Source organism: Bombus bifarius, unplaced genomic scaffold (assembly GCF_011952205.1).
Source record: "Bombus bifarius isolate JDL3187 unplaced genomic scaffold, Bbif_JDL3187 scf7180000007973, whole genome shotgun sequence".
Classification (NCBI taxonomy): Eukaryota; Metazoa; Arthropoda; class Insecta; order Hymenoptera; family Apidae; genus Bombus; species Bombus bifarius.
In genome coordinates this window covers 833,305-856,767 of record NW_022884359.1, presented here as the reverse complement: position 1 = coordinate 856,767, position 23,463 = coordinate 833,305, and the positions used below count along the sequence as shown (strand labels likewise).

At 30.5% G+C, this 23,463-nt stretch overlaps 4 protein-coding genes across 6 annotated transcripts; 2 read left to right on the top strand and 2 right to left on the bottom strand.

Moving 5' to 3' along the window:
- Positions 1-3: 3 nt before the first annotated feature.
- LOC117216716 lies at positions 4-3,158 on the top strand. Its single transcript, XM_033463659.1, has 8 exons — positions 4-292; positions 379-486; positions 559-624; positions 696-811; positions 933-1,211; positions 1,287-1,494; positions 1,573-1,799; positions 1,874-3,158. The coding sequence occupies exons 1-8, from the start codon at positions 245-247 to the stop codon at positions 2,793-2,795; spliced, it is 1,974 nt and encodes a 657-aa protein (XP_033319550.1). The 5' UTR covers positions 4-244; the 3' UTR covers positions 2,796-3,158.
- Positions 3,159-3,458: 300 nt separating this feature from the next.
- On the bottom strand, positions 3,459-7,031 carry LOC117216719 (histone-lysine N-methyltransferase PR-Set7). Of its 2 annotated transcripts, none has more exons than XM_033463672.1 (6): positions 6,965-7,031; positions 5,758-5,960; positions 5,286-5,409; positions 4,827-5,200; positions 4,569-4,759; positions 3,459-4,493 (listed from the first exon to the last, which is right to left on the bottom strand). In XM_033463672.1, exons 2-6 carry the CDS (start codon positions 5,875-5,877, stop codon positions 4,283-4,285), a joined length of 1,020 nt encoding a protein of 339 aa, XP_033319563.1. In that variant the 5' UTR covers positions 5,878-5,960; positions 6,965-7,031; the 3' UTR covers positions 3,459-4,282. The 2 variants fall into 2 exon arrangements, with proteins under 2 accessions (XP_033319563.1, XP_033319562.1); XM_033463671.1 differs by lacking the exon at positions 6,965-7,031 and adding an exon at positions 6,629-6,958.
- A 3,419-nt stretch (positions 7,032-10,450) lies between these two features.
- On the top strand, positions 10,451-20,426 carry LOC117215368 (protein strawberry notch). The gene is made up of 18 exons (XM_033461738.1): positions 10,451-10,851; positions 11,642-11,723; positions 11,782-11,889; positions 11,987-12,214; positions 12,511-12,633; positions 12,779-12,919; positions 13,006-13,373; positions 13,477-13,729; positions 13,887-14,212; positions 14,282-14,562; positions 14,640-15,004; positions 15,271-15,339; positions 15,417-15,705; positions 15,814-16,197; positions 16,882-17,448; positions 17,534-17,847; positions 17,939-18,070; positions 18,153-20,426. The coding sequence occupies exons 1-17, from the start codon at positions 10,849-10,851 to the stop codon at positions 18,043-18,045; spliced, it is 4,008 nt and encodes a 1,335-aa protein (XP_033317629.1). The 5' UTR covers positions 10,451-10,848; the 3' UTR covers positions 18,046-18,070; positions 18,153-20,426.
- A 922-nt stretch (positions 20,427-21,348) lies between these two features.
- On the bottom strand, positions 21,349-23,451 carry LOC117215374 (Golgi SNAP receptor complex member 1). Of its 2 annotated transcripts, none has more exons than XM_033461751.1 (5): positions 23,295-23,451; positions 22,462-22,637; positions 22,216-22,397; positions 22,062-22,130; positions 21,349-21,941 (listed from the first exon to the last, which is right to left on the bottom strand). In XM_033461751.1, the coding sequence occupies exons 1-5, from the start codon at positions 23,326-23,328 to the stop codon at positions 21,704-21,706; spliced, it is 699 nt and encodes a 232-aa protein (XP_033317642.1). In that variant the 5' UTR covers positions 23,329-23,451; the 3' UTR covers positions 21,349-21,703. The 2 variants fall into 2 exon arrangements, with proteins under 2 accessions (XP_033317642.1, XP_033317647.1); XM_033461756.1 differs by having other exon boundaries at positions 22,062-22,118.
- Between the last annotated feature and the right edge of the window lie 12 nt (positions 23,452-23,463).

Genomic DNA, 23,463 nt, shown 5'->3' with positions numbered 1-23,463 from the left:
TTATATAAATGGAATAAATTAAATAAGTTTAAAACAGGAATTGTATAGAATAAGGAAAGATGAAGCTGTTCAAATTATATATTATACAACAACAAAAAAATAAAGTGACATGTGAAATATCTTTACCTAACCTAAAATATATCAATAAAATATTCTGACAAGTATATTTTATGAATGTAAAAGAAACTTAAATTCTTGAAATAATATTATATAATTCATTGTTTGTTTCAAACATAAATACACCATGAATTCTACTGATATCACTGATGAAGACGAAGATGTTGTCATAAAAGTATTTTAAATTTTTCTACATTTGATAAATAATCAATAATATATTATTGTTTAATATTTTATTATATTTTACTTTTTATTTTTTAGGGTTCGTCATTATACGAACATTTATGCAAATTAGGTTATACCGACTTTGAAAGTGTAGCAATAGAAAAACAAATACCTAAAAATGAAAAGAAGTATCTTAAACTATTTGTGAGTACTTTTTCAAATGAACCAATGAAAATCATACGATATGCATTTTATAAATGAGTTTTGTATTTTTAGGATTGTATATTTAACGTAAAAAATATTTTTAAAAAATTATATTCTATATACTTGGGAATAATTCAGGTAAATATTATACTCAACATGCTTAAGTAATACTATAAAATATTTGTAATGAAGAATTTTATTTATGTTAGGATGATAGTATATCCTACAAACAGGTGGAAACTATTTTAAATGCGAAAATTCTTTTAAATGATCATGGTTGTGCAATACATAGTTTTCTTGATAAATATGAATATAAACCATGGAGGTAAACTTTTAAATTTATCAAATGGTACTGAAATTAACTATAATTATCTCAACTATAAAAAGCAAAAATTGGTGCAAGAGTTAAATCAAATAAAACGATACCCATATTATCTTTTTTGCAGGACTATAACATCAAAATTTATTTTATTTGGCACTATTTTATCATCCTCAGCCTATATATCTTATAATACCCAATATAAAAGTTCAGCTAGTTTATTTGCATTAGCTGTATTATATTGTATTAGTTATATAGAATTTTTGAGAATAAGGGCACACAGGGATCTAAAATCTATTGTGTCTTTACAGAATGATTTCTTTGATCTTTGTAAGAAGGGACTGAAAATTTTGAAATATGGGTATAAAATAAAATTGCACCAAGGGAAAAGTTCCCAACAATTTTCGTAAGCTTTTAAATTTTACAATTTATTAGACTATTATGTAATATTATATTATTTCTAATATATCTAATTCAACAGTGATCTCACAGCAGGTAGACTGAAATATTTGCAACCCATAATGGAAAATTTAGTAAAATATTTGGGAGTTATTGCTTGCATCTATTATCATGCTTCTTTAACTATTATAAAACTGCTACCAGTAGATATTTGTAATGAAGATTTATTAACGAGATTTGATAGTAAATCATTTGAAATACATGGTGAAATAAATTATCAAAAATTGAAGGTTGAAATGAAATATCTTCTAGTACTTATTTTGTAATTAATATTTGTATATTTTTATACATTGTTATTTTTTTAATAGACTCTATATCATACTTATATCCTCACTCAGTCTGAGATGTTGTATTTATTAACTATAGCATACGATAATTATACTTGGCAGCAATCATACAAGAAAATTCCTGAATTACAATTGGCCTATATCATACGCTTTTTAATTATGTATTTAAGCATATATAAAAACAAGTTATCAGAACACATTGATGCTTATTATAGTTTTAAACTAGAACCCATATCATATAAATATAGGTAAGAATGCTTTTTTAAAATGTCTTTATAAATGTTAAAAATTACGGATTGTTTATGTGTTTCTATTATTTTAGAGGTCCAGATTCATCTAAATGGCAAGATTTATATATGCACCTTTATTTAGCTTCTAATAAATTACAGTTGGCTTACAGCCACATATTATCAATACTCCAAGATATTGATAACAATGTAATTGAAAGTGTAACAAACGAAGGTTGTATGGAGAACACAATGCAGAAGTTAACTGCAGCTCAAAAAAGTATTGACACTGCAAAAGATTTTATTGAGTTTAGTAGTCTATTTCTTGTAAAATCGCAAAATAGTGGTTCTACAATTAACTGTTTGGAAACGAATATTTCAATGTTAAATGCAAATTCGAATATCCATATTTTACCTGATTCAGAACCGGAAATTATGGATGAGGTATTCGAAGAATATATTAGGGAAGAATATTTGAAACCTTTGAGTGAAGAAGCCGACGAAATATCACTGTACAGTTCTAAACGAGATAAAACGTTGTTTAAAAATTTTATGGTTGAATTAAAGGATGCTTTAGCCGATAAGAAAAAATCTATGTCTGAAAGAGAATCAAAGGCACTTGAGCGAATGTATAAAGCTATAACAAAAACAAGTACTTCAGATGATCAGCTTCAGCAAATTTCCACATCTCCACCTATGCCTTCCTTTAATACTTCTTCCTTAATAAACAGTAATAATAAAATTTCTAATTATAGAACAAAACCGCAATTACATGTATTGCTTGAAAAATCTAATGTTGCTCAATCGATTATTAAAAGTGAAGAAGATTTAAAGGACAAGAATATGGATGACACATTAATAGAAGAAATGTCACTAAGTAATATTATACATTTACCAAAAAAATCGGAGTTCTCATCTCTTTTACCACCACCATTTTTAAAAGCAAAAGAAGAAACTTTTATAGGAAGTGGTGAAAATTCTGAGGATGATGAAGAAATTATGGTGGAGAATAAATAAAAAATCATGCAATATGTATTTATTGTTACGAAAATATTTTGTATTGGGAATCAAGTAGTTTCATTCATATGATAAAATACTAATATATTTTGTGAGAATACATACTATAATGTGTTTATTTACAGATTCGAAATAAATTACATATTTTATGTATGATTCTCATTAAAATAAAACTATATCTGTATAAGTTGTGTCCTTTATAATACTAATGATAATGACAATAATGATTAATATTAACATACACTATTACAATACTACTATCAACATAGAATTTTAATTTTTTTAATTTATTTCTGTCATACAATTGTATAAAATGCTTCAACAAATCGATAAAAAACACGAATAAATTATCGCATAAATAGACTTGGCAATGATAAAATTCTACAGTAAATTATTAACTCGTTTTATAAGTTATTATAAGTTATACTTAAAACTAATAGTAAATATTATTCAATAAAAGAAATACTGATGAAATATTGGTGAAAGTACTTAGGCAAAATATACACAAAATTTTATAGAGATTTATTTAGGATATGAAAGATCATAGATATTTTATTTCTTCATGTGAAGGCATTTCTTTTAGTTTTTTATTTGCATATAATAAAAGATGAATTACGATATCTCAGTTTCCTAAATTTCCAAAAAAGATTGAGATTGCGAATATTATTTACTTCTATCAATTAAACTACTTTTATTTATAATGTTATTACATAACATCTTTCGTTTATAAAGTTAATTACGAATTACCTCTCACGTCATTTGGAATTTGGCAGTGACAAATTGACAGAAAACAAAAGTAACTGTTTTACAGTACAGGTATCACGACACAGAGATCGAAGTACTCCGTAATAAAATACTTAAAAGAAAAGAAAACACATTTGTAATCATATCAGTGTATTACAAATCCTTCAACCAGGAAAGGTTGTCGCCTAGTATATTGTGATGTCTAATGAGGTGTCTTATCTGTAGTCAATAATACTAGACTGAATCTAAGACTAGATGAAGCATTTGTTATTAAAGATCGTAAAGAAACTGTACATATTTGTTCATAAACTGTGACACGAAAATGTCTTACAGTCGTAAAATAATAATTAAACATAATAGTAACAACATTAAAAAAGTATTTGATTAAAAATTTTTAATATCTATTTTGTCAGTTTGATGTTTTTAACAGTTTATGAATGTTTATGAATGAAATTTATGTAACAAAGAAAACACGTATGCAAGCTAAACTATCAATTTTATAAAATATCAAATACTTCTAATTCCTCTTGCTTTGTTACATAGATAAGGAAGTATATAATTACATATTTGTTATATCAAAGTAGAGATACATTCATCTTAGAAACATTTTTACTCATAAAATTCAACTAAAATTCTCTATATGTATTTATTGTTCCTTCATAGGAGGAACAAAATCAATTGAACAAATTCTGCTGTACAATACATCATGCTATTATAACTAATTAATTAATTATTTGAAAGCGCTATAATGCCAACCATGGGTGATGACGAATAGCTTCGCGACTTCGATCTCCGTAATCATATGTTATTTCCACCCCTATAGGTATATTTTCTTTCGCCGTAAGTACCAGGTGTGGCGTCGACTCTACTTCTACGACTCGAGCGATTAAATTACCATTTCTTGAATGATTTACTAATCTACCTAACTTATCAGTCTCTGCTGTTGCATCGACGCTAAAAATATGGTGATGTTGTAAGTGGTCAATGATTTACAATAATTTTATGAACAATAATGAAGAAAATACCTACCAATACTGATGATTACGATGTTGAAAATAATACATATAACACCCAGTGTTCTGGTCTTGTGCGTATATTTTTTCACGTTTCTTTGCTGTTACTTGATCGATTAATTCACCAATATATTCTACTACAAATTCTCCTTTCATAAACTCTCGTGTTGTTACTACACCACGACCTTTACCAGCAAAGTGTCTTACCTAAAGAAAAATATTTTATGTGGAATTTACGATAAAATAACAACTTTCTTTCATCAACTTGTCTTACTTCTAAGCCTTCTTCTACTTGATAAAGCACTTTATTTTCCATATCACGTTGCTTTTCTTCTAATACAGCTTTCTTTGATTTTCTTACACTGCGGCGTACTGGAAAGTAGTCAGTAAGCTTATGATTTGTACTTTTAGTATTTGAAGAATCTATTGACCGATTTGTGGCAGACTGATTGCTGGTTAATTTTCTACGGCTATGATTAGCAGACTTTTTTAAAGGTTGTTGCTCCAAATTAAGTGTGGGAGTTACTACAGGTTTCTTATGCATATTTTCATTCGTATTTCTTTCGTCTAAATCTTCCAATTGATGGTTTGGCATGTTAATCCTGTGTGGTGTTGACGGACCATGAATAGGTACTGCTACAGGTGTTTCTGAAAATTTGTTTATTTATTGAATCATTATCATTTAAATATATGTACATTATGACCTATCAATTAGCAATTAATGAAATATTACCATCCGTTCTGAATTGACCAACATCAGTGAGAATGTCATTTTGTACATCATTGGTTTCTTTACTTCCATAAAACCTTTCTTCAATAGGCAGGATAGAAGCTTTATTTTTAGGGACATCTGTAATCTATGTTTTAAAACGAATGATACCATTGTATATTTTATCATTTTGAATAAAAAATATATATTTGTATATAAGTTATAAAATATACTTAGATTAAAGAATATGAATACAATGAACCAATTGGTCAAATCATAAATAGAACCCAATGTGGCATCAAAATACCATGTAAAATACTCTAAAAATGCTCAGTCTTACACAGTTATAACATTTGAATTAGTAGATTTCTAAACTTAAAATTGGTATCATTGAACTCTAACAAGTACTTTTAGTAAATATAAATTTCAACCAAAAAATTGGGCATCCAGAGGAAAAATTCACATGTTTAATTTGTATTTGAAACAAATTACGTACTTGTGTATAGAAAAAGGAACTTATGCACATAGGCACTTTATGTGCTTCAGATACTGAATGGATCTCATCAGAATTAACATTTTTAACATTACTATCATGCAGTTTAGCCTCCTTCTTCATTGGTGAAGTTATATCATATTGAGGGGATAAAACAGCAGCTCTTGTACGAATTGTATTTCTTGTTTGCACACGTTTTCGTCTTCCTACAATTAAATTAACCATTTATACTCTACATTTTATAAATCTTCTGAGATATAAAATATTAAATATGATAATATACAAAATTATATACCATAGCTAATTGTAATATTAATTTTATCTAACATTTTATTTTTGTTAATTATGAGTTTTTAAACTATGTACATTATACGTACATATATTATGTCACTGAACAAGTTTCATGTCTTATCATTGTAATTACAGAACCTACACAACATTGTATACATATGTAACAGTATATATGTATGTATATCTGTGAATATCGTATTGTCATAGATGCATATTAATATCTACGACACTTTGTGAAAAATATTATTGCAATAATAATTGTTTGTTACAATGAGCGTGACGAATGAGTAATAAAATATAAAAAATATGTACGGAGATATAAAATTTAATATTTTCGAATATATCATTTTCTGGTGACTAGAAATATATTTTAGGAGCGTAAGTGTATAAATAAAAATTGGGGACAATTTATTTGGTAAAAATTGTGCAGAAATTAAGTGATGTTCTGGGAAACTAGCGTCTTTGAGGTAACATTCAAAATGGAGAGGAAGAGAGGAAGTAAAAACCATCAAAACATAACCTAATTATAGGAATAAAATGTTTAGTGAAAATGTAGATGAATTTTTTCGAATTATATTCCTACCTTTCACCATGTTATCCCTTGATTTTCCTATGTAATGAATGAATACTGACTCTACTTTTCCCATACAAAATTCTAGCTACGCGAGACGGCCGTTTCGATTCACTTCGACGCTAATGTACTTAACATAAATGATTCCTTGATTAATTCGAATTTTCACACTCGTGTATTTTTTTACGAAACGTGTTCGTTTTATTTTTACAAACACGAGGCAACATTTAAGACCGAATAATAAGTAATTTATATAGTCGCCATTGTTCACAATTTCATTAATCTATTCGAAGCATTTTGTGAGGAGGCAAGGCAGTAATTGTAATTACAAACATCGAAATAACATACCGGATATGCCGCCATGTTGCTTACTATGCTACACGATATACTATTATTAAATTAGATACTATCTGTATCTTTGAGTACTATAGATACACACATATATTTCCTTTATTGCTCTCTAAATACATTTTATAGATTAGGTTTCTCATTTTTTCTCGTATCTTTATCCCTTTATCCCTTGTCCATACAATTTAATTTTGTAGGATACAATCAGTCAGGAATTGATACTTCATAATCAAAGTTAAATTTTTACAACGTTCGCTTTCTATAGAGTTATATATTTCATAAACTATATATACGTGATTTTACAATGTTAATCTGTATATTTCTTTACAATTAAACCTACAATGGCTCACAAAATTAGTTGAACACCTACTATAACAGATTTTTATGGATATATTACATTATTATTATTTTTATGGATATATTACATGTAACTTTTAAAAATTTCGTTAACACTATAATGAGACACGATTATCTCAATTATAATAGTAAAATTTGAAATCACTCCAAAAACGTGTATAGAACTCACAAAACATTTATTGCAGACATATATATATATATATATATATATATATATAGCGAAAAACTAGTATACAGCATGAATAGTAATTTTAAGCATACAATTACTGCTAAAAGTGGTCTCATTACATATTCTGCTTATTAATATAGCGAACAATTGACTGTTTAAATACTTTGATGATTTTTGCGAAGTTTAATTTTTCATTACAATGCTAATGAAATTTTAAAATGTTTTGTATAATATACATATAAAAAATTTCTACGACTATTTAAATATTTTCGTGAGCTACTATTTATGCTTCATAAATTATAAATTCACTATGTTATATTTTCTTATACTAAACCTGTTTTAAGTTGTAAAATTCAGTTGTTAGTCATACTAGAACTTCTTTATAATAAATACGTCTAAACCGTGTATAATGCCATAAAATTCGGATCTTCTTACTGAATAAAAGGTATGCATATACATGTGTAAAAATAATTGAAAAATGCAATAAGACAGTCATTGTTTGATTTATATAATACAGAAATGTTCAAAGACATATACATCTTCTAAGAATAAAGAATATATCATTACATGATTAATACGAAGACTCATTGAAAAAATACATATGTTTAACTCTAACTAAAAAAAAATAAGATAAAGCAGCAAGATACAACAATTAAAAGTGTCTCATATATATGTATGTACATTGATAACTTAAACGTATAAATTTAATTATTTATTTTCTACATTCGCGATATAAAATTGACGAAATCAAATCATTTTCCTATATCGTTTAGTTCCAGGAGTTGGCCACCAGATAGCGGTGTCAGCGGCGCGAAGCTCGGATCGATCGTATTAGAACGATGTTATTTTTTAGATAGATTTAGGTAAGCAATCGTAGAATTCTAGATGAACACATATTATTTTAGTGAAACGTCGGCTCGAAATCCTTTGATTTTCCGAAGAAAATCTAAATCTATCGAAATCTGAGTTATTTGATATTTCTGTAAAGAGATAGCTGTCATATTCTTTTCTTTTTACCGCGGATACTTTAAATCAACTAACGATCAGCGCGGCGCCTCTGCAACGTTGCCAAGCGTCCGCCCAGCTCATTTAAGTGTAACCACGCGCTTACGAACACATGATACGCGATATGCATGGTTTGTTTACTGTTCATTGTAATTTCGAAGTACACGTGCTCAAATAAGCAATTGTTAAAAAATTATCGTGTTCGTTTTAACACGTATCAACGACTTGTCTTCTCGTGTCTTTCGTGTTTTTAGTCAAAGTGACCTGTGATTCGTACTACAAATCAGAGAGGAGCCAGTAAATCAACGAACTATCTATTTAAATGGTATTATAAATAAATACACTGATCCAAAGTTTTTTTTGTCAGATTGAAGAAACAAGATACCTACAAATTATCCCAATATAAAAGAACCATTTATTTTTAATCATTTAGAACTATCAGAATTGCATGTTAACGCTTAAATATTTTGTTAATATTATTTACACCGATCCTTGCTTGCCTCACTGTTCGCTTTAAATTTGCATGCATTGTCATGAAAAATGTAGTTACGGAATAGTCGATAGATGTCAGAATTTTCCGCTCTTTTTATTCGTGTTTTAAACACCTTATATGGGTTTATCTTTTGCTTTTTCGATCTAATTATGAGCTAATGTTTCAATTAGAATTATTAGATAATATCATTGATCAAGAAGAATAAGAATCGATGTTACGTTAAGTTAAGTTTATTGTTCTCTCCCTGGTTACAATCTTTACATTGATTTCGTCGAAGGAAGGCGTTATTCAGAAGCCATCTTGCTTCGGTTTCCGCGCTAATTTCAAATTTTAACTTGTTAAATTGCACGTTTTCATTACATACCGTATCGGTCATACTTTTCTTTTTTTCTGTAATCGCTTAGTGTTACTAATTGTATTAATATAAAAGTACAAAAATACAGACTTAACATTATATCTTACTCTACTTCATAAACGATATATATTGGCCAAATATTCATGCACTTGTCGACATCTTTTATGAATATATTATGTTATAACTACATTAGTACTGTAATAACACCCAACTATCTGGATTATATTAGTAACATTTGAAACAATTCTGAATATGTATATAGAAATTGTAAGATATCTAGTACAAGTGTATATTTTGTAGAGATCTTAAAAATATTCAAACGGACAATCATCCATAATATTATTCATAATATTAATAAATCTCAGTATTCAGTATTTACCTTTAACTTTTATTATGTGCTTAAAGTGATTATTCATACTCCATACTAATTTTTTTACTAAATATAAGTTTAAAATAAGTATATTGCAATTTCTAAATATATTTTCAGATTGGATCCAAATTTTGCCAATGTAATCAATGTATAATATTAAATAAATAATAAATAATTAAAAAAATATTAAATATTTGATAGTTTATAAAATATCAAATATTTTTATTTTTAATTTTATTTTCTTTCTTAAGAATCAACATAAAGTATTTATTATGTTATGTATTTATGTTATGTGATATTGTATGTCCACTTTTAACATTTTTGAGAAATACAGTCTTAAAAATTCAGTGATGTTTTATAACTAAATAAATACTTTTTGCATTGTATTTATTTTTACCGATACTATTATAGAATTAGTTCCAAATTGTACATTGATTCTTTTTAAGAACATAAAATGACAAAGCCAAATCATGGTTTTTGAAAATATCAATATATACACTAAATACAATAAACAAAAATGTTATTTTTCTATAAAGTAGATATAAATGTGATTTTTATGTAGCGTACGGAAACAGTCAAGGAATATTGAAATGTATAAAAAAAATATGTGTATAGTAAGCTACAGATATGGTGTTCTGAAAGAGCGGTGATTTTTTGATTAACGCGCTCCTAAGAATATTCTCTTAAATCGTTACAATTTGGCAACGCCGCGTGGTTATATTCCGCAAGCAGCAGCCATAGCCAGCGCGTGTGTTTTTGTATTTGCATCGCGGTGCACCGTGGGCCGGGCGAAAGCCAAGATGGCGGCAGCCGTGTTTGGCAAACGCGTTTCAACTGTATGATCGGTGTAGACCGCATAAATGGCACGATCTAAGCGCACAGTAAGTTCTAACACTGTGATTTCCTAGTTCGCACAATTCACCGGCCAACTGAACGTCGCTGAGTGATGTCCATTTAACGAGACACGAAACACGAAATATTCTTTACGAGGAAAAAAGTGTCTCGTGCACCCTGTCACAAGTCAGCATCTTCGATTGCACACGGCGAAGATAATTATTCACAAGGTGTTCGGTCAAGATATCCCAGTTATCTTGACTCTTCAGTAACCGCCAAGATTATAAAAGGATTTTTTGACATGGTGAGTTTTTGTTTATGATTCGTTTCACTGGTACTGAGAAGGCGCGCTTCTTTCGTCCAATACTAATACGTATTTCTTTGTGCATCCCATCTATTGGCACGACTAACCTATTAGACGCGGTTACCGTGTATCGCGTATATACACAGTCCCTCTTATTGTAATTTTAAATGACTCACCGACACTAGCCTCCCTCTCCCTATTCCGTATCCCTCCCGCTTTTTCCTCGAGTTAAACAAGTTCACGATCGCTTTCCTTGTTCTTTTCCTTTTCTTATTTTTTTCAATTAAATACGAATTGTAGTATTGTACGAGCCATTCAAAAAATACATCGATTAACTCGAAAATTAAAAGCTAAGGGAAAGCGATAATATAATGAGTATTGGTTTTTTAAATATACATACTTTGGAATTTATTGTTATTTATGTCATTCTTTTGTGATGAATGAATTTACGGATGTAGATAATAATATTGATAAAGAAATTGAAAAATTTACAAAAAGGGAAGTTGATAAAGCCCATACATGATAGCAGTTTTTATGTTTCTAGTTAGACTTAATTTATCCTTATATTTATGGATAAAAAGTTAGTTATTACATAATGTTATGAAACTATAAAATGTGAGTTGCAGATTAAAAATGCACTGAAATTTATGCTTGATCCATTGTTTTATTATAAATTTAAAAATATCAATAATGACTGTAATAATTTAAACATTGACTTTATTATTAGATTAATGATAAATTAATATGTAATAATATGTGCTGTTAAAACATTGAACAAATCTTTTGTCAGTCAACTAAAAGGGATAAGGACGCAATGAATGAAGATAGCAGCAGTGACGAGGATGAAGATCCCGATAACATGGGTGTGCCTGGTAAATATTTCATTTTTAAATATAAAAAAAGCATTTAATGCATAATAATTCTCATTAGGTGGTGGAAAAGATCTTGCCACTGCTACTGGGATTGCGAATATTAAGGATGAAAAACCTGTAGATGTCCCATCTAATGCAATGGCTAAAGGACAAGGAGGTTTAAATAGTAAGAAGAGTTTTAATAGAAAAATATGATAGAAAAATATGCAATGAATTCAAAAAGAATTTTATTTATATTTTTTGAAATTATATTTCTTTAACAGTGTTAAATCAGAAATTTGGTAATAAAATTCCTGGTGGATTGGTGACTAAGACAGCAGCACCAGGTTATGAAATGGTACGTGTAGGAGGATCACAGGGTACACCACCTGGTTTTGTTAATACAAATCAGTTAGGTCAATTAGGTCAGTTAGCTGCTGCTGGTGGTCCATATTTTCCACCAGGACTAGCAACTCTTGCAGGTTTCAACCCTGCAGCTTTCTTTCCACCAAGTGAGTACAGCATATTTTTTATTTATTCCTAATATTCTATAACATAAAATAATTCATTCCTGTCTGTATTATAAAAATTAAATGTATGTACAAGTCATTTATGCACATACATTATTGCTTTTGTATCAAGAGTATATTTGTATAATAAATTTATACCCATATTGTTGTATTTTATTGTAACATTGTAACTTAAGCGTAATTAACTATTGTATTATCTGTAATTATTTTAAACAGTGTTATAAATTATAATACTGGGTGAGTAATTGAGTAGTTTTACATATGTTATCGTTCCCTAGGCATGGATATGAGCTTAATGAGTGGTTTTATGGGTATGCCTGGAATGAACATGGGTGTTAATCCTCTTGTTCAATTGTTAAACCAAAATGGTTTACATCCAAATTGGCCAGGTGGGCTGTCAGGTATTCTTCATATTTGTAATATCCTAAAATCATTTTAATAATTATAATATTGTTGAAACACATAATTATGTCCATAATATTATTAATTGAAATCATTTAACATAATAATTCTAATCTCACAATACAGTAATTTAAAACATTGTAGGCAAAGCTGTGTCTCAGCTATGGATGAATGCTGGAGATCCTGCAAAAATGAATATGCAACCTACCATACCAGAAGAAGAGGAGGTGGATGATGAAGATATGGGTGTTGCAGAAACATATGCCGACTATATGCCTACTAAACGTATGTTATTTAACTTCACTTTGAAAATACATTACATTGATATTTATTTATTAGATAACATACCTCTTAATTAATACAATCCATAGTTAAACTCGGACGGAAGCATCCAGATCCTGTTGTGGAAACTGCATCGTTATCTAGCGTCGAGCCAACGGACGTCTGGTACAAGCTTTCGATACCAGAAGAAACGATGCGAACTGGAGCTTTATCTGCGCTGCAACTTGAATCAATAACGTATGCGTCTCAGCAACATGAACATCTCTTACCAGATGGTACACGCGCTGGTTTTCTTATCGGCGATGGTGCAGGAGTTGGTAAAGGACGAACTATAGCCGGAATTATATTCGAAAATTACTTGAAAGGAAGGAAACGTGCTATTTGGGTATCTGTCTCGAACGATCTCAAATATGATGCAGAGCGCGATTTAAATGATATTGGCGCGTCAAAAATTGAGGTACTTATTCTTTAAATTGGAGATATCAATCATTTATTATTTTAATTTTGTTGATATAAAAGTCGACGTAAAATTTGAATGGAAATATAAATTGTATTCTTAGGTTCATGCATTAAACAAATTCAAGTATGCAAAGATCTCGTCAGCGGTAAATGGTAACGTAAAGAAAGGAGTAATATTCAGTACATATTCAGCTTTAATTGGAGAATCTTCGCAAAGCGGTGGAAAATACAAAAGTCGATTGAAACAGCTTTTACAGTGGTGTGGTGAAGATTTCGATGGGTTGATTATATTTGATGAGTGTCATCGGGCGAAGAATTTATGTCCTACGGGAAGTTCAAAACCTACTAAAACTGGTACGTATATTAGACACATTATTTGTATTATAAACTTATACATATAACATGCTTGCTATTATGTTTCATATAATGCAATTGTGTTTTGTGGTACAATAATGTTGTATATTTATTATTATGTTTCATATAATTTATTGCAATTTCCAATGTATTCCAGGTTTGACAGTCCTAGAATTGCAAAACAAGCTTCCTAAAGCTAGAGTAGTGTATGCCAGTGCCACAGGCGCTTCCGAGCCCCGTAATATGGCCTACATGGTTCGATTAGGTATGTGGGGCGAAGGAACACCATTCCCCGAATTCAATGATTTTATCACCGCCGTGGAGAAGCGCGGAGTCGGTGCAATGGAGATTGTAGCGATGGACATGAAGTTGCGAGGCATGTACATCGCCCGACAACTCAGTTTTCATGGAGTAGCCTTTAAAATAGAGGAAGTACCGTTATCCAAAGAGTTTACCGAGGTCTATGATCATTCAGTTCAACTTGTGAGTATTAAAACAGAAGATCTAATTAATTGACGGTTAATAATTTATTAATTAATAAATTTTGTATAGTGGGTTGAAGCAATGCAGAGGTTTCAAGAAGCAGCAGAATTGTTGGACGCCGAGAATCGTATGAAGAAAACTATGTGGGGACAATTCTGGTCGTCACATCAACGCTTCTTCAAATATCTATGTATCGCTGCTAAAGTGAAACATGCTGTGGCAGTTGCACGTGAAGCCGTAAAGTGTGGAAAATGTGTAGTTATAGGTCTACAATCTACCGGTGAGGCACGCACGTTAGAACAATTGGAACGCGACGATGGTGAATTAAGCGATTTCGTTTCCACTGCAAAGTAAATACATCATTCAGTTTTATTAATATGTAAATACAAAAAGACTGTTTATTTCTACATGAATGTGTTTATTTTAGAGGAGTACTTCAAACGTTAGTCGAGAAACATTTTCCAGCATCAGACCGTAATCACATACACCGAGTTCTTGGTATTGAACCATCGAAAATGCAGAGATTAGACGATCTCGATGATATTGATGGAGCTAGCGGTTCTGCGGGTGGAAGTAAAAGAAAACCAATACGACAGGCAGCTCAACGAGCCTCGAAGAGAGTTCGTACATTCCCATCGGATGACGATTTTACCGATGACGAGAGGAATGGTGGACATAGCTCTGGTTCGGAATATAAACAGAGTGGCAGCGAGAGCGAAGACGATCATAGGACTGACGAAGAAAGTAATATCACTTCTGATTCTTCTTTCAATTATAGCGAATCAGACTCTGGTATGTTTCACATATTATTTGACTAGTATCGTTAGATCATAAGCAACTGATTTAAATTAAATTTAATATTATTTAATTGTGAAATATAAATAAAGCATACATTTTAATTTTAAAAATGAATAGTAATTTATACAATATAAATTAAAATTGAAAGCTTAATTTTACTTTATTCAAACTATTGTGTGTTACTTATGACCTAAAGGTACTAATTAAGGGTTAAAATCGTTTAATCAAAATGTTCTGCTAATTTCTTACTTTTATTACAGATTCAGGCGATGGAAGGCGAAGGAAGAAAGGCGCCAAGAAACAAAAAAAACCAGTGAAGAAACGAGCTGGTATATATTTCGTATTCTCAGAAATATTACCGTGATTAAGAACAAATGTAGTGGTAATACATTGATAAATTATACAGGACCCATAGCTGCTGGAGCGACGCGCAATCGTGCGCCATCGAGAGATGCCGTGGAACGTGCTTACACCATGAAGAAGGAATTACTATCACAGGTTGAAGACTTAGGCGAACGACTACCACCAAATACTTTGGATCAACTAATTGACGAGTTTGGTGGGCCGGAAAATGTCGCCGAAATGACTGGTAGGAAAGGACGAGTTGTTCAGACAGAAGATGGTACCATTCAGTACGAATCCAGATCTGAAGTGGATGTTCCATTAGAAACGCTTAATCTAACTGAAAAACAGAGGTACATAATAAGTTTATCTTTAATATACATGTAAAAAAAGTCTACTTTTTATCTCTATTTTCTATCTAAAAGTCTACTTTAAATCTGAATGGTTCAATGTCGTAATAGGTTTATGGATGGCGAGAAAACAGTGGCCATTATCTCAGAAGCAGCCAGCAGTGGTATATCATTACAAAGTGATAGGCGAGCAAGGAATCAGATGCGACGAGTGCATATTACTCTCGAATTACCATGGAGCGCAGACAGAGCGATACAGCAATTCGGACGAACGCATCGTTCTAATCAAGTGAATGCTCCGGAATACATATTCCTTATCTCGGATTTAGCCGGTGAACGACGATTTGCATCCATCGTTGCGAAGCGTCTGGAAAGTCTTGGAGCTCTTACGCACGGTGATCGAAGAGCTACAGAAACCAGAGATCTCTCGCAATTCAATATTGATAATAAATACGGACGTGCAGCACTTGAAGCGACAATGAGAACTATTATGAAGTTTGTATACTTCTTATAATTTAACCTTCTACTATCGAGGTGGAGTCTCAGATTGAAGTCTTCCATTTTGTTTATAACTAAATATTTATATTTCATCTACCTTTCGATAGTACAACGATATATGCATTACGTAAATAAATTTACATAGTTTGTTTATCTTATTAAATGGTAACTGATATATGTGCAATGGAGTCCATTAAAGGGGGAAAAATTGAGAGAAATCCGTAAACTGCGTAATTACCTTAAGATTCTTTTACGATATAGGATATCTACAAATATAAAGTGAAAAATCTATAAGGACTGATATTGCACCTTTGCATCGTTACAAAATCAATCAGCCAGTAAATAGGATTGCGAGATATTGTCTGTAATAATTTCTGATGAAATCGGCTGGCAGACCATCTCTGGTCTGGATGATGGCGGATCTATTGTATTATGTATATTAGGAAAATGTGTACTAGAGATAAATCAATAAGAAAGACTGCCAGTAATGTTCTTTATTTATATATAAATTAAATATAAAGTTCAGGAGTATTATAGACTCCACCTCGAACTTTATATACTAAATATGGTACTTCGGTAGTAGAGGCTTAATAATATATCTTATATATTCCTATACACTTTTTGAAATGTCTAATATGGTTTACTAAATTAAATTAATTCTCTTATAAATGAAATTACTAGATACGAGCCTCCGCTTGTACCACCACCACAAGATTATCACGGAGATTTCTTCAAAGATGTGGCTGATGCATTAGTGGGTGTTGGTTTAATTTGCAATAGTGAGAGCACACCTGGTGTACTCACGTTGGACAAAGATTATAACAACATGTCAAAATTCTTAAATCGTATTCTCGGTATGCCGGTTGACCTGCAAAATCGGCTATTTAAATATTTCACCGACACTCTAAACGCAATTGTCACGCAAGCAAAAAAGACCGGTCGTTTCGACATGGGTATTCTCGATCTTGGTACATCTGGAGAAAATGTAAAAAGGGTTAAGCTATACCGTTTCTTACGGAAACACGCTACTGGAAAGGCACCAACCGAGCTTCACGTTGTTCATGTTGAACGTGGAATGAATTGGGGAGAGGCAATGGACAAATGTTCCGAATTGACGGGATCCAAAGAGGGCTTCTATTTAAGCCACCAGATCCGTAATGGAAAGCAAACAGCTATTCTTGCTGTTATAGTAGATACCGGAAAGAAAAAATCTGAGAGTAAAAAAGATCAGCTGTATATGGTTTATAGGTAGAGTGTCTCTTTCGTAATAAACATAAGATAATGATTAATAATTTAAAATTGATCATATTGTGATTCATGTTTTTGTTTAAAGACCCAATACAGGATTGCAATTACGACAAGAAACTCTAGGTGAATTAGAGAAAAAATATAAGAAGGTATCATCAGACGAAGCAGAACCACATTGGTCACAACAATATGAAGCGTCTGTAGATACATGTTCACATGCTTACTGGCGCGGCAATTGTAAAAACGCGACTCTTGGTATGGATTGCGAGGTTGGACTCCGAAGACGTTCCTATAACGTATTATCAGGTTCGGTGTTGAGCGTTTGGAGTCGAGTTGAAAGCATTCTTGCAACACGTTCTGCTCATAACTCTAAAATGCAAGTAGTACGTTTACGAACTGGTAAGTTTTATGAAAAGTTTAAATATAATTCTATAAAACTATTGCACATGTTATAGAAACTGTTAAAAGTTTTGTTTATTTTTTCTTGTAGATGAAGGCTTAAAAATAGTCGGTACTCTTATTCCAAAGTCCTGTATGGAAATATTGCGTCAAGAATTATCATCAGATGCTGAGAATACCGAAGAACTTACATTTTGAACAATTCGTTAATTCGCTTTTATAGGTAAGTAACTGACATAACAAACAAAGCGAGCTTTATTTGTTGGAAAGGAATAGCGAGTTCGTAATTTTGATGTGTTATCAAGAACAGGACCAAAAGAAGCGATTAATGTGAATATAACATGGACAAATCCCTCTTCCTAAGTCTTGCGATAAAATTCAGTAAAGAAGAGGGTGCACCTGCGAATGCACGACAAAGATATGAATTAATTAAGTCATTTAATAAGGATATATCAGGTAAATACGAAAGCCTGATTTGGTAATGACAAGTGAAACGAACATGTGGAACGAACATTTACAACCTGCGAATTGTATGAGATCCAAACTTATCTTTTCGTTAGGCTTTGACGTCGCTATGTTAAACGTTTTAATGAAGTATGTTTTGCTCGCCCGTTGTATCTCCTCGATTATACATAAAACATTACTATATAGCTAGAATATTTTCTTTCTTTTTTTGTAATTTTAGTCATAAATTGCGCTCGCGTTTAATTGGGCGTTAGTGGGAATGAATTTTTTTTTATTTTTCATTTATCTTCTTTTCACATCGCTGAGTGAAAAAAAATATTAAATCCATAATTTTGTAATGCAATTATAGTTGAATACGAAGTACATTCGCCATTTATTTTATATGTCAAAGAAAAATATAATTGTTTTGTAAAAGGCATCGCTGCATATAGAACAACTTTAGTTTTGTTCTTTTCTCTCTCTCTCTCTCTTTCGATCGCATTACGCTGTAGAAGAATTTTAATCAATACAATAGTTTTATGTTGCATCTACCACAAAGAATTATATCGAATGTGGAGAGAAGCTAGAATCTTATGTGGAAACGTAAAATTAAACCATAGCGATGCATACGACTTAAGGAACCGTATTTTACGCTAATCATATCTTGAAGAACAAATTTAAACATTCAGTGAGAATCGATTATGTAAAATCTTAGTGATAGGTAAAGGTTTACTTACTTGCATATATATTGTGACTGATTAATGGAACGGAAGTAAGTAAAACCCGGAAGAAAAGATATAAAAAATATTAGTACTATATCAGAAAAGAAGTGCAACAAGCAATCGATTCTCGTTGGAATATACACAGATGTATACGCAACTGTTCCAGTTCTTTTCTTTAATTGTTAAATTGATCGGATAGTTAATTAATGACCATTGCTACTGCTACCATTAATATTATTACACTACTGCTACTATTATTAGTACTAGTATCCCACTGCTACTATTACTATAGGGAATAGAGGGACGAGGTAATAAATGAGAATTCTTCTATCTCGTAAATTTTATGTTAAAACTAACATTTATTATTTATGAAGTAAGTGCCAAGGTAGTGTAATCCTTGTTCGTTTTTATAAAAATTCGCCTTTCGTACTATATTTAACAAAATAAATTTTTTTATTTTTTATTATATTAGACACAGTGATATAGTAATATCAGTTACAATAATAGATGCATAATTTAAAAAGTTGCGCTTGGGAAACAATGTATAACCTCGTCTCCCAATAATTCTCCATTTATAAGTAGTCAACATTAAAACAAAAGTTAGATTCAAACGATACGTACGGCAGTATATTTATATTCAAAAATCATAAAGTAGTCATGCGATTCGCATGTATATTGAGTAGATGTCTGTTGTTTATTTGTACGCCTGGACGAGTTTTGATAGCTAAGTAAGATGGATCTCACAATCTATCATCTATGACAGAAAACAGTAATAAAACAAGAAAAATAGAAGATCCAATTTAAAAAAGAATGGTAAATAGGGTATCTTGGAAAAATCGATAGAATTAATTTTAAGTAGAATCTCCATTAGAAAAATAAAAAAAGCAAAAAAAAAAGAAGAACTACAAGGATATGCGAATTAGCGTTTACGTGTTTAGACGCTATGAAGCGAGAAGTTGTCTTGTGAATATTTTCTTGTCTTCGTAACTATTCTTACTACAAAGAATCGTTCTGATGTAATCCATGAGAAAAAAATAACACTACTACGTTTCTACGGATTCACTACATATTGCATTTATAAACAAGAATAAAAAAATGGAAAGAAGAAAAGAAAGAATATAAAAAAATACACATTTATATAACGTAGATAAGAAAGTACTCTTATTACGTTGTATTATTTTCCATATTAGTAGGATACAAGATACCTAATAAATTATTTATTAATGTACATTAAAGAGATAATTCGTTCGTTGTGTTTATTTTTCTCAACATTTGTGTAATTACTTTTACGTGAGGAATATTCATTTCATACAAAGCTGCAACATTTATATTGATATATTATATATATTCGTTCTTTTATAAACGTGGAGATTCTTAATTAAAACTATCGGAGACGAAACTATCAGCTAACAAACAAAAAAGGAAAAATTGAAAGTGATTTGTGATTATAATAAAACATTTTCAAAGTGTAAATATATATATTAAAGGATATAAAGCAGTTTTAGGTAATACGTGTACCTTATATTCGATATTTTTACAATTCTTGCTTGAGTTCCTATTACAAACAAGGTGTAATTTATAAATGTGGTATCTAGTATACGTGGAAACCAGGCACTGCACTCGCCGAAAGTAACGTGATTCCTTTCGTAACGTGCTGTGTTTTGTGAACTCGAATGAGAAATTCTAATGATGCTATACATATATACATATATATATGTACGTGCGTGTGTATATATACATGTATAAATGTTTTCTGTGTAAGTAAAATTAATACTTCTTAGTAAAAAATGAAGAAGAAAAAGTGTGATGTTAACGAAAATCGATCTTTCGAATGATAATCCCGAAACTACACACTTATTAATTACAATATTTGCATTAATGTTATTTTCCTCCATTGTTGTATAATTTCTTAAGTAGTAATCATCGTGCATCTTTGTCTCCATTGCTTTGAAACATATATGTTGTACCGCGAGAAAGCATCTGAGAATACATTGATTCATAGGCGTATGAAATACAATGGATTTCCATAAGAAAGAAATATGTAAATTGTTTCCTCTTGCAAGCACAGACTCAGTACTTGCATCGAATTATACCAATAGTAAATAAAAAGTCTTATATAAATATCAGTCTACTGCACTGCGAATAGTAAATCATGGTTTTGTTTTTTTTAACAACAGAACAGTAGCAAAATTTTGAAGGTTTGGTTTTTTATACATGCATGGTATTTTACAGTCTTTACTCAAAGGCATAAAGCAAAGATGTGTCCAAAATAACACTTGTATAGTCGTGTATATAGGAAATTGAAACAAAAAATACAAATGATTCTGTAAATACATGAAATCTTCACCATTTGTTTTAATGTTTATTAAATTAACACATTGATCGTGGACTTAATCTTTTTACATAGTATCACCCACGACTTATGTTACGTATAAAAAAACTGTACAACAGTTCAACATTTTCTTCTTTCTTTTCTTTTACTTTCTTAACTCGCAAGAACGAAAAAACATTCATTCGACCATTCAGAGTTCACTTACGCATGTTCACATCACGCACAATCACGCATTCTTCAATTTCAGTTCTCTATCCATTTATATATCGTAAATACATCACCAAATACCTCATCTACATATATGCATTCCCATTGATGTATCACTAACGGGTGGAAGTACTTTGGTATTGGATATTATTTAGTGAAAAGCATAGAGCAGCATGAGAAACGTGCAAAATCCGATAATAAGGCCGACTATAAGTGAATCGCGTCTTTTACGTAAATTTATCCTTTGCACTAGACTATTTACTGCTGGAAATCGATTTGAAATGTCATTTAGCCTGGTCTGTATACGTTTGAACGTTTGCCTTTGAGTCATGAGATGATCTCGCGTTTCCATTGCTATGCTTATTTGATCATTAAGCAAATGATCAGAACTGAAAAAAAAATTATCTGATTTTATATTGGCAAAAAAATGTAACAAACAGGGCACTTTATACTATGTATAACTCAGCATAAATCAAAATAAAACGAACAGTATAGCAAACAATACTTACTTGTGAATGTGTTGATTTTCTTTCATATACATTTCCCGACGATTTAGTCCAGTTACACTTTTGTAGTTACTGTTCCATAGAAGATTTATAAACTCTTAATCAAATATTTAAAAGGAAATATAATTTAAAGTAATAAAGTAATAGGTATACGTACTCGATTTCTTTACGGACACTACCTAATAAATCTTCTCTATCTCTTCTTGCATCAAAATTATTTCTAATTTTGTTGAATTCCAATTTATAATCTTTCAATATGTCTTTGTGGCGTTGCATTGTATGCAACATTGCAGCACCGTTTGGTTGTAATTTGCTCATTCTCTCATTTATAGAAAACAACTGTAACAAACAAAAACTATTTAATTTAAATTTTTGAAATGTAATATTGATATTTTAAACGTACCTTAGCCAATAATGCTTCTATTTCAGAGGCCATATTATCAAAGACATGTTCTTCATCTAAAAGAGGTTCTTCATCTCCATTAACAAGCTTGGATCCACTATTGACACCAAGCTTACTGAATGCTACCAGTTTTGCATCAATCTCATTTTCCAGGTGTCTTGCTTGCCTTCTAAGATCTAAAATTAAATATGAAGTTAATAAAAATACAGATTTTAGTAAATTATACATTAATATTAATAAAAATATATAAATAATTAATAGGAAAAACATTATATTTAAATATAAATTATATATATATGTCGTAGTTAATTTAAAAAACAAACTTTTTTGGTAAAAGTATTAGTAGAAATTAATTTATATATCATCCGTTAAAAAAGATGACTAACTAGTTTTCACGGTAAGGTTAAGAATAGTAACAACAAAATTTGTACGCGAATTATCATAGAATTATTTATTATAAAGTAATTTTATTTCATGAACCTACCATGTAAAATCAATTATTATCTTATAATCATACGTATAAATAATGAGATCTTTTAAATTGAACTTTTTATGTTTCAAGTGAGCTTTGATGTAACAAAAGTGAAATATTTGTAATATAACTTCTGGAAGCAAAAATGTTTCACTTCTATTAGATTTGAGTAAGATTGTATAAAATAATATCATTTTTCTTTGTTAGATGCAACGAAGAAAATGAAATTAATAGCAGAATGACATATGTCAAAACAAGCCGTTATATTACTTGTTGCAAGGCTTTTTGGAATACAAGAAGCCATGACAAGACCGTAAAAAAATAAAGAACGAGAGCAATATTTTCATCAGATAAACTCTACCTTCCCAATCGACAGCATCTAATGCGTTAGCCATTTGTTGTTCGCAAATTACGAACACGGTACTTTCTTTACTATGATATATGAATCGCTGCTGCTACACACGACATAACATAATCCCACGGAACAGATGATGGCAGTAGATACTTATACATAGCGCTCTAAATTCTAA

Excerpts from the sequence above, each read along its gene's own strand:
- LOC117216716 (XM_033463659.1), top strand. The coding sequence starts at position 245 with ATGAATTCTACTGATATCACTGATGAAGACGAAGATGTTGTCATAAAA. Across the intron at positions 1,212-1,286 it reads AAAAGTTCCCAACAATTTTC|TGATCTCACAGCAGGTAGAC; the intron begins GTAAGCTTTTAA and ends CTAATTCAACAG. Across the intron at positions 1,495-1,572 it reads TAAATTATCAAAAATTGAAG|ACTCTATATCATACTTATAT; the intron begins GTTGAAATGAAA and ends TTTTTTTAATAG.
- LOC117215374 (XM_033461751.1), bottom strand. The coding sequence starts at position 23,328 with ATGGCTAACGCATTAGATGCTGTCGATTGGGAAG. Across the intron at positions 22,398-22,461 it reads TAGAAGCATTATTGGCTAAG|TTGTTTTCTATAAATGAGAG; the intron begins GTACGTTTAAAA and ends TGTTTGTTACAG. Across the intron at positions 22,131-22,215 it reads AGTGTCCGTAAAGAAATCGA|TAACTACAAAAGTGTAACTG; the intron begins GTACGTATACCT and ends TCTATGGAACAG.
- LOC117216719 (XM_033463671.1), bottom strand. The coding sequence starts at position 6,692 with ATGGGAAAAGTAGAGTCAGTATTCATTCATTACATAGGAAAATCAAGG. Across the intron at positions 4,760-4,826 it reads AAGTAGAAGAAGGCTTAGAA|GTAAGACACTTTGCTGGTAA; the intron begins GTAAGACAAGTT and ends ATTTTTCTTTAG. Across the intron at positions 4,494-4,568 it reads CATCGTAATCATCAGTATTG|CGTCGATGCAACAGCAGAGA; the intron begins GTAGGTATTTTC and ends CCATATTTTTAG.
- LOC117215368 (XM_033461738.1), top strand. Across the intron at positions 11,890-11,986 it reads AGGACAAGGAGGTTTAAATA|TGTTAAATCAGAAATTTGGT; the intron begins GTAAGAAGAGTT and ends TTTCTTTAACAG. Across the intron at positions 13,374-13,476 it reads TTGGCGCGTCAAAAATTGAG|GTTCATGCATTAAACAAATT; the intron begins GTACTTATTCTT and ends TTGTATTCTTAG.